Source organism: Bactrocera oleae, chromosome 3 (assembly GCF_042242935.1).
Source record: "Bactrocera oleae isolate idBacOlea1 chromosome 3, idBacOlea1, whole genome shotgun sequence".
NCBI classification, from domain to species: domain Eukaryota; kingdom Metazoa; phylum Arthropoda; class Insecta; order Diptera; family Tephritidae; genus Bactrocera; species Bactrocera oleae.
The window spans coordinates 19,176,279-19,187,257 of NC_091537.1; the positions used below are offsets into that span (position 1 = coordinate 19,176,279).

At 34.7% G+C, this 10,979-nt stretch overlaps 1 protein-coding gene across 1 annotated transcript; it reads right to left on the reverse strand.

Annotated features, from left to right (window-relative positions):
- Nucleotides 1–2,152: 2,152 nt before the first annotated feature.
- On the reverse strand, nt 2,153–2,788 carry LOC106615642 (actin nucleation-promoting factor WASL). Its single transcript, XM_014231955.3, is given in 1 exon segment — nt 2,153–2,788. A coding segment is annotated over 1 exon segment (273 nt). The 5' UTR covers nt 2,594–2,788; the 3' UTR covers nt 2,153–2,320.
- Between the last annotated feature and the right edge of the window lie 8,191 nt (nt 2,789–10,979).

Here is a 10,979-nt window from a genome sequence, read left to right on the forward strand (position 1 = left end):
TCATTTGTGTTGTTCGAGAGCGCTTATCCTTCTCATTAGTGCTCAATCATAACTGGCATTTCATGAGATAATTCAGTTGTGTTCTTGTTTTCGTTGTCTTCCCGATAAGTGATGAAGCGATAGGCTCTCGTGATATAATTTACTCGCATGCGATATTTTATATCAAATGCATGCTATCTTAATTGGTACAACTTATTTTATGCAAATTCGCATGTGCTTAAGCGCTCGGTATCACCTGATTTTGCTGTTTGTGCGGGCGAAAGTTGTCTTTTCTTGCGAATCAATAGTTATACCTTTAAATAGAATAAAATAATGTATTAAACTTCTACTATTGATTGGATAGTAGTTATTGACTAAATTAAATTATTTTTAAGGTATTTATGTAAATACTTCTTTTAAGTACTCTTCGCATGCATTAAAAGCATTCTTAGAGAATTTAAAATTTAACTAGATATGTATTTGCACATTAAACACTTATTTTAAATGCAAATTATTGTTAAAATTTCAATTCTGAATATACAAATTTACTGAAGTCATTTTTCGAATGGAAAAGTACAAGTTTCTGTGAAAAGAAATATTTGACTTTAGAAAATTGTATAATATATTAAAGCTGAAAAAATTATTGCATAATCGTTTAATAGAAAATCTATTACATTCTGGTGCGCAATAATTTTCGCAAAATTTATTTCGTGAAGTAATCGAAAACTTGCCAAACGTGAAAGAAACAGTACTTGAAAATTATCGGGTTGGCATCAGAGCGACAGCAGAGAATACCAACAGCTCTTATGGATCGACACAATTTTTTTGGTTAAAGTTTTGGATATAAAGCGTGTCAATGCTGGACTCGTACTAAAAGATCTAAATCTTTTGAGATGAAGTTGATGATCCTACATTCATCAAGCGTATCATTACTACTGACGAGACGTGGGTTTATGTATACCTATGACGTCGAAACTGTTCAATCATTTAGCGATTGGCGCTGCAAAAATGAGTCGAAATGGAAAAACCAAGATTAAGGCTTATAACAAGTGTATGTAATGTTGGACTAAGCGTTGCTATGCTTGTATTAAAATACGTGAAAATGTTTTTGTTTTTTGGCAATCCGGGTCAAATTTGATCAGATGTTAAATATAAGCACTTTTTCCAGTAGGGGTCGTTAAGCCCAAATCTCAAAAATAAACTAAAATTATACTCACAGCTTAGTCTAGTTTTGTAAAGTGCTCTTAGCACTATTTTGAATAAAGAGACTTATTACAAAAACTCAAAAAAGGATTTCTGAGTTTGTTGAGAAAGCTTTTGACATGCATTTTTAATAGAGTGACTAAAAATCAGTATTATATATTCGTTTATTTATTTGTGCGAAAAAGCTTTGTTGTTTACCTAACGATATGACATGCATATGTAGATATGTATGTTTTGCATGAAAAGGTGGGGAAAAGAAAGAGAAGGCGATTGGATAAGAGTTCAAGAAGGGTATGCACGACACATATAATTTAAGTTACTCAGATACCAAATAGACTGTTCGGACTAACATGCAAACATTTTTTCTTATAGCGGTCGTCTCTCGGTAGACAATCGCAAAGCTTCATGTTATATTTGCTATAAAAATAATTTTCGTAAAATTTAATAGCTGCTCAGAGTCGGCTTAATAATATAATATAGGTTCTTTCATTTTCCTAGAAAATCAGTATAAGGTACAAAGAAACAAAAAAAATTTCGATTATGTCAAGATCCACGAAGTTGGATCAACTGCACGGTTCAACTACAAATGAGTCCACGGGTCTAAACAACCATTAAAATAAACAAATAAATATCTAAGTCATACATACAAGTATACTTGTAGTGTGTATAATATATCTCCATGAAATTTGTATAGTCTCAATATGGACCTAAGCGCTCTATTTGACGGGATCTTGGTGTCGTGAACTAAATCTACAGAACTGCCACTAATCAGAATGCATTTATTATCTATAAATATGGAAGTAAACAAAAATTTGTTGTAAGCTTTTTATTAAACCCTTGAGCTTGAACGCATACAAAGAACAGAGCATTCGCTGATAAATGATTTATGACAATTGATAACAACAGGCTGATAATACTGGAGACACAAATAAACTAAAATATAGCATTTCTTAAGAAAAACGAACACTCCTTGCACTGAATGGTAAACAAAGTTTTATTAAATACTTTTAAGGAATCATATATAATACACATATATAAATAAAAATATATATTGCACCATGTCAGGTGTCCTACTAACTAGTTCCTTCAAAAGTGAACTTAAACACTAAATTGATCCAATTGACTTCAAGCAAATTGCTCAATAATGTGGCGGATTGTGGTAGTGTGATCCAGGTGCCGGCGGCGGCGGTGGATAGTAGCCACTACCGTATGGTGGCGGTGGCGGCTGTTGTCCTGGTACAACCACAACGACTGGCTGACTGGGCGGTGGTGGCGGCGGTGGTGAGTGGTGGTGGTGATGGTGATGATGGCGTCGTCGCCACGGTGGTATAATCTCCACTTTAACTAATGGTCGCCGTGGCGGTCACGGTGGTGGTGGTCCGCCGCATGGTGGTGGTGGTGGTGGTGTCATTACACTAATCAATCTCTTTTACAAATGTTGGAGTGCTGCTTCGCCTTAATTGAATTGCTCTACTAGGTCTAATGCTACGTCTTAATTCGCCGCTGTCCAGTTACTTACTGTGTGTGTCAGCGTAATGATAAATGAAGTAGCGTCTACTCATTAGAGTTGGTCGCAATACGTTCGCAATGTTCGCAGTTAGTTATCGTTGTGACACCTGTATAGGCTATGTGTGAAATCAATAATCGTAAATTCAGAGATTACTTATCGTTGTGTGGTGAGCGTTGCATTGCACAGAGGTGTTGTAAAGATAAGCGCTGTGGCGCTGTGATAAAATGGTGTGCATTTACTTTAATTGTGTGTTATTGCACCGCTGCTTGGTGCAGATGTGAAGATTGTGGTGAGGTGCATCTGTGTATGTACACATATGTGGATTAGGCTTTTATGGAAAGCACTTTTATTGATGACTCAGTTTTCAAAACTTGTTGTTGAACTATGAATAGCAATTTTCACACGGTTATATTTTGCACAGTTTCTTTTACTGCGATATACATACTCGTACAGTGGGATGAAACGGCTTTGTAAAATGTCACTGAGCACTACCATCTGCTTAGTCATAAAGAAAAGCGTCTTCTCAACCCGTTTAAAGGTGAATTTAAAAAAATCGTAATACATATATCACAAAAATCAGCCACACTGTCAGACACCTTCTTTCGGGGTTCTTTCTGGAGATTGGCTACGCCACCAAGGGAATTCCAATTTTTTCAAAATGATTCGCAGATTACTAGTTTAGGTTAGGTTAAGAAGTCGAATCAAACAGGGATATAATTTGGGCAGCTTAGAATGCCGGTCCGTTGTGTTATCTAAAATTCCTATATAATTGATCCTCACAAGTTGACAAAGCGCTATTACAAATATTTTGAGATGCCTAATATCAGTTTCAGCTATGTCTTTTATTAATATATTACTTTTATTTTACTTGGTATATGTTATTTTTTTAATCGATTCTGAAAATTTATCGTTAAAATATTTTGCTAAATTCATATTTTGGGTTTCAGTTTTATCCGTCATAAATAAAGTTATCAATTATTTTTGTTTTAATCGTTGATTATTATCGATAAACTTGAAAGTTATTATTTTTGATCTTAGAAAAAAAAAAATACTGTTATAATTGATTGATGTTTGACCGGAAACTAAGTATTATATGCAAAATATCGATAACTTTTTTTTCTTGAAAAAAAACAGGTATTCCGAATAATCCACAAAAAAAATTCATATTGATCAAGTACGGTCAAAAAATATTAAAACCAAGGCTATGCATTAATTTATCGGAACATATTGTCGATAAAATTTTAATGAAGAGAAAAAGCAACAATTCCATAACGAAAAATTATGTTTTAATATTATATATAAATTATGTTTATCAAGAAAATAAAACACCTAATAACTATGAAATTAGATGAAATCGATAAATTTTAAATTAAAAACTATTGATAACTATTATTCTTCAGTAAGAAAAACGAAAACTGCGACCAGTTTTGATCGAAAGCTTAATCACAAAGAATCGAAATTTTTTATTGAGAAATGAAATCTATATTAAATGTTTACTTTTCTTCGAAGAATTTAAGATCACAAAATATCGATAAATTAAATATCGATTATTGAATAAATAAAAGCAGAAAAGTAACAAGTACTTTTTACTTGAAAACAGCATATTGGTGAAACTTGGTATAGTTAAGGTGGGATTTATCCATAGATGCCGAAAAAAATATTTTTTCGCGATTCAGTTTGGGGGAAATAAATGTAATGAAAATGTATAATAAATAAAAGAAAACATTGTTAACATAATGAAAAATAAAAAAAATTACTTTTGATACTTTCCGTAAGTCATGACATCGGATCATTTTTATCTGATATCATAAAATCAGGCATCATTTCACCGGAGAGGATTTGTGTACTCTAGATAGACTACGATCATCGTGAAAATGAGGCTTCCAAAAAATTTTCGCCCTTGCAAAAAATTGTTCTTTTGAAAATCTGAATGAATGTCAACTACTTTCAAATGACATACCTTCAACACTTTTTACGATCGGCTTTTGAAATTTTGAAATAACTCTCTTAGCATATCTATCGATTAAGAATAATTGGTATGAAAGAGTTGATGTTGTTGCGCACTGAAGACGCTATTGCTGCTGTGAAACAGAGTATCGAAGAAGACCCGAATGAGTCCATCGGCCATCGCGCAAACAATTAAAGCTGTGCACAGCAACTTTATGGATGATTTCGCGAAAAACCCTTGGTTTGCGGGCTCAAAAAAGCCAAATCGTGCAAGAATTGAAGCCGAACGACCATGAAGCGCGATTCGATTGGCTACAAGGGAAGTACTATCTCAAACAATACGCCTAATTGTAGGCAATATTAACTCTCTTCGCATACTAATACTTCATATACTAAATATTTTTGACAGGTTACCAATATCGTTGGGATATGCCCGTCAAATAGTGATGTAGAAGTGGTTGAAGACCTGAATTCACTGGAAATTTAATGTTGAGAAAAGTTTATGCATACATTTATGCTGCCAAAAATAAAGCAATTTAAATTTTAGGTGCATATACATATATGTAACTATATGTATAAGATTTCGAGTAAAAATCATTTCAGAATATAAATTACCACCTCTTTTCTTACAGCATGAAATTGAAATATGTGTGTTTGTAAAGGTTTATGTGTGTGTGTATGCGTGTCTGCTGCAACGTTAATGCGCCTTGCAAAATTTATGCTATACTGTCAAAACGAAATCGCATGACAGCGACTGTCAAATTTTCTCCTCCTTTCAACCTCAACATTTCCATATACATATACTCTCGCAAAAACTTTATTATTTATTTCTTTTGCTGATTTTTCTTTCAAAGCGAAGTTGAAATTAGACGATGCAAACGTATGAAGATAAAGAAAATAATAAAAGAACTGCACGCAGTTACCCGTAAATCGATAACTGTCAAATGTAGGGAATTTAAATATTTATCGAATACCAAAATTGATACAAACACACACACACAAACATGATATGTGTATTTATGTGTGCTTGTGCTTGTGTGCATGTGATGTTGCATGAGTGGCAAAAAAGAGTTGAATATGAAATGAAAAAGCAGTTGAAAGACGCCTCCATAGCCACGACGCATATTTGCCCGCACACAGACACACACACACATACATGAATTGGCAATAAGACTCAGCTATGAAGTTAAGACCGAAAAGAAGTGCTGCAGCGTAGTCAGAGAGGCTCCGTCGCCGCCAACAATCGCAGCTAAAGAGTACGAAGTGAATTACACAGTGAAGTGCTGCCACGGTGTCTTGGGAGCCAGGCTCTGGCGAGAGCAGCTGCAGCGAACACATACACACACGCATGCAGTAACATATTCATTTTATGTGCAAGTGAATATTATTATTTTGCCGCACGTATACATACATGTACATAAATGGATACACATACACATAGACACGTGTATATATATTAGGGTGGAAAGAAAATTTTTTTTTTTTTTTTGGCTTAGCCTTGGGATAATATCTGTAGATTTAAAAAAAAAAATTTTTAAATAAAAGTTCGAGTTGAAATTTTTATTTCGTAAAAAATGTTTGATAAGTGTTCTGGAAGCTGTGGAGAGTCCTCTTTCAGGCCAATTAAAATTTATCAACTTAAAAAATTTTTTTGTGGTCATTATTGGAGTTTAAAAAACAAGTCTTAAATGACCACATGCTTTCCTTAAGCGTTAAAATAAGTTTTGAGTAAAAAACTGTCAAATTCGGTATATTTTCTTTTATTTATAATCTACAGATTTTACCCCCAGGCTAAGCCAAAAAAAATTTTTTTTTCGCTCCACCCTAATATATATATAGGTATATATATATATATGCATGTGTCTATGTGTATGTGTATCCATTTGTATACGTATATGTGTGCCTGCCTCTATGCAGTCTGTCAGTGGCAACACAAGACAAGTCACTTCACACAGCCATTAAATGGAATTTTGCTACAAGGCGAAGGAATTGCGTTGAGAGCTTGCAACCGCAGCGGCAGCATCGACAACAGTGCCACCAAAAAGTAAATGCGCTGTTACACACACATAGGTATATGTGCAAATGCATGTGTATTAGTGAAAATATACGCACACTTTCATACAGTTGCTTGTAGTTTTGTGGCCAAACGCAGCGTCTAGGACGACTACAACAATATGAGCGATAACTACAATAACAACAACAAATGACTACAGCGACGACGACGACATTTCAATTTAAGAAATGCATTTTATAAAAATTTTAGGTGTTCAGCGTTACCGAAGCGTTGCTAACTGACTGACTGCTGACTGTGCAAACTTGCTGCTGCAGCAATTTAAATTTTCTTCTTCTTCTTCATCTCTTCTTTTGCTGGTTCTTTTGTTTTTGTCTCTTTTGCTTTGAGTGGAAATTAAACTTTAGCGTTTCTGCGGTTTGACAGAAATTTTTGATTTGCGGTTGAGTTTTGTTTTATCTTTTTTTGTACGAACTTAGCTTATTGCACAAGAGTGTAATAAGGAGTGTTCCTCACCTAACGGTTGCTTGTAACATTTTAGAATAATCGATGGTGATATGAGGTTATATATTATACATATATATAAAACCTAACTGAATGACGAAATGAAATGATTTCCGAATGGTTGTCGATATATCTAATTGTCTTGGGAAACCATAATCTGAGGAAGAAAACTTTGAGGAGTCGAAATGAAATTTGAGAAAGTCTAAAGAGTTTTGTGTTACAAAAGCGGCATGTGCCATTGAAGGCTTTATTTGCAAATATCTACCTTAATAATAACCTATAACTATCAAGTAAAGACCTATGACTAATGAAGCAAAACAAGCATTTAGACAGGTTGTCACACAAAGCTGGAGCCAAAATGGCACAATCCTCTAAAAAGCTATATAAATCTAAAAAATAAACAAGAAAATCGTTAACTGTAGTTACACCGAAGCTAGAATAGCCTTCACAAATAAAGAAGTTTCCATACAAGTATTTGATTTTGATCGTTCAGTTGATATGTCAGCTATATGCTATAGTGACCTGATCATTAAATTTTCTGAAGATGTCTCCTTAAATGAAAAAGTTTTCCATACAAGCGCTTGATTCCGATCGTTAAGTTTGTATGGCAGTTATATGCTATAGTTTTCCGATATCGGTGGTTCCGACAAATAAGCAATTTGGGGAAAAAGAACGTGTGCAACATTTCAGAGCGATATTTCGAAAACTGAGGGACTAGTTTGCGTATTTACAGCGGGACTTGGCTTAATCGACTCAGCTTGTTATGCTAATTACTTTATAAAGGAATTTTGGTATCTTAGCAATAGTTCGTGGAAAAATTTTACTTCATTTTACGAAGTAATATTGGGAAATTTGGATAACACTCTTGCTCTTTTTCGATATAACAATATAACTAAGAACTGCTTAAAATGTTTATTTAGTTTTCGATGAAAGTGTGATAAATTTTCTACACTTAAAATATTGGCTTATAGATGAGCCGATTGTCGATTATGCTGTCTCGCCCACTTTTAAGATAAATTTTGTAACTCATAAAATAGTATACGATAGACGAAAATGGACAAAGTAGAATCACAAACATGCGTGCTTCATCCGTTACACATTTTTATCCATGTATGTATCGATTCTCCTTTCAAAAATGGATCCCTGAACCAGTTTACTAGATAAAAAGAGCTCGATTCATTCAATTATAGAGCTTACATTGATCGATGATAATATTTTGTAATTATATAATACAATAATATACTGTAACTAATTAACTATATACCAATTATGGTTATAATCTATCGGTGACATATCATAGTTCTATATAAAGAATGAACTGATACTCACTTGAAAGTTTACTGAAGCAGGAAGCTCTCCGAGCTTAGCCTCTTTCCTTGCTTGTCTATGCGAAACTGGAGCAGATCTTTTCAATCAGAAATACAAACGCATATAGGAATATAACATATTCCAATTTCGTTTATGGTATAACAAACCCGACAAACTAAACGTTTGATCTCTACCGTTTTGGCAATAACTGGACGAAGCTCCAATTTATTCCCGAAATAGTCGAAATTCATTAAAACCATATCACAAATCTATAAAAACGATGGAAGATAGGATAACTCTCTCGATCTTCACACTGGCTTTAATTTGTGAAACAAAAATAAGACTTTACACACACACACTGTAACATTAAGAATCCATTTAAAATAACGGAGGCATTTACAGAGCCAATGAAACAGAAACAGTTTTTATAACTCACATTTCGCTTGTTGAATATGGGAAAAAAACATTATATATGTACGTATGTTGTAAGTAAAAAACACGCGAACAGTTCCATGCAAATCTATTCAATGTTTCCTTTTAAAAGTTCGCAAGCACTTTCAACTAAATAATATTATTATTATCTCTACAGTTTCCTTGGCGTTAGTAAAGCGTCGAGCTATTCCGACAATGTTTGTGTGTAATGTTGCCACTTAGAAGCCCCATTGGTTTTGTTGTCGCTGGCGTTGCAAAATATTATGATCTCATTACGAAGTGACTGACTGAGAAGTGGTCGCCTCAAGCAAACGACGCATGAGCACACTGTAACATATGTCGCATAACAGGGTGTGGCATGAGAACTGAATTTAAAAAGCAAAAGGGATCTTTGAATGTTGTTAAGCAGAAGTTTTAGTACAGTGTCTTTAAGAAAACACTTTTCGTGCTGGGAATGAAAACTATTTAAAATAAATTGGATTTTGCATCATATACCGTGGTGTTTAAGGTATCGGTTAGGTATTAGAGTACTAAGTTATATAAGTACTATATTTGGGGATATGCTGTACTATTCAATCAGAAAGAAATTTTCTCCGAACCTAATAAACATGTCATTTAAAAACCGTGATTCCCTTCGGAACTGTGAGACCGTGTCGTTGGAAGGTTAAAATCGAGCAATATGTTCTATTGGAAGTTAATCTAAGAAGGTTAGGAGAGTTAATGAGTCAACGTATAGTATAAAACGGTGGTAGAGCAGCACTGTGGTGCTTTAAATGAGCGCGGACCAAAACATCAAATTATAGTTCTAGCGCCAAGTAAGAGAAGAAAGGAAGGAGAAAGACTTCTGCTGTGATTAGACAAAGATTATAGCAGTTCGCTAGTAACACAATCTTCTGGAACCGACGTCAGTGATCTCCACTAATTTTTTTCGACTTTTACAACAGAAGAGTAATAATTACTTCGAAGAATATTTATACAGTGAACAGGGTATATTAGGTTTGCCACGAAGTTTGTAACACCCAGAAGGAAACGTTGGAGGCCCTATTAAATATATACATAAATGATCAGCATGAGTTGATCTGGTTTAGCCATGTCCGTCTGTCTGTATATATACAAACTAGTCCCTCCGTTTTTAAGCTATCGATCTGAAATTTTGCACCTGTCCATATCATACAAACTGAACAAACGGAATAAAGTACTTGTATGGGAAACTTTTTTATTTGACGTAATATCTTCACGAAATTTGGCATGAGTTATTTTCTAAGGTAACAATGTAATCTCTAAAGAATTTATTGAGATCGCATGACTATAGCATACAGCTGCCATACAAAGACAACGATCGGAATCAATTTCTTGTAAGGAGCCTTTGTTCTAGTCTCAATCCCTTTTTTCGATAGTGAATGGTGTTTGCTATGCTAGAGTGTTGGACGGAGGTATTAATTGGAAAATATTTTTATTAAATCTTTTCAATATAGGTCCATGTTCAATCATACTTAAAGCTATTTAATTTTCACTCACATCGCCCTGTATAATATTCAGGGAAATGGCGTTAGCTAGCCGTAAAACGAGCAACATTAACAGCATGAAAAAAGTGGCACTAACAACAACTCCAACAACTGTGATAACACCGAGCCGGGCCCCGCAAATTGCACTGTTTGTGCGTGCAATAAAAATAACCGTTAAATAGAAACAGTAATAATAGAAAAGCAACAAACACAACGACTACGCTGCAACTACACAGCGTTCATCATCGTCTGTTACGCCACGCTAACCACTTCACATCTTCACAACTCATTCCACAACCACCGCACTACGGCCGCGCATAATCTTGAGTAGCATTTTGTTTGGCATTGTTAGCCATTAAAAGGGGTTAATGCCGGGCTTGCCCCTACCGCACGTTCAACTCTAGCGCCGATTTAGAAGTTCGGCTGTTGTTTAACTTTTGTGCTAAGAGGTTAAAACTTTGTTGCCGCTTAGTCGTTGCCAGCGCTGCTACTTCACCGGCCCACCACTTGGGCACGCCTATAATTCACACGCAGGCATTTAAGCTTTGACTATGTTTCCTGTAGCCCCGTTTACATATAG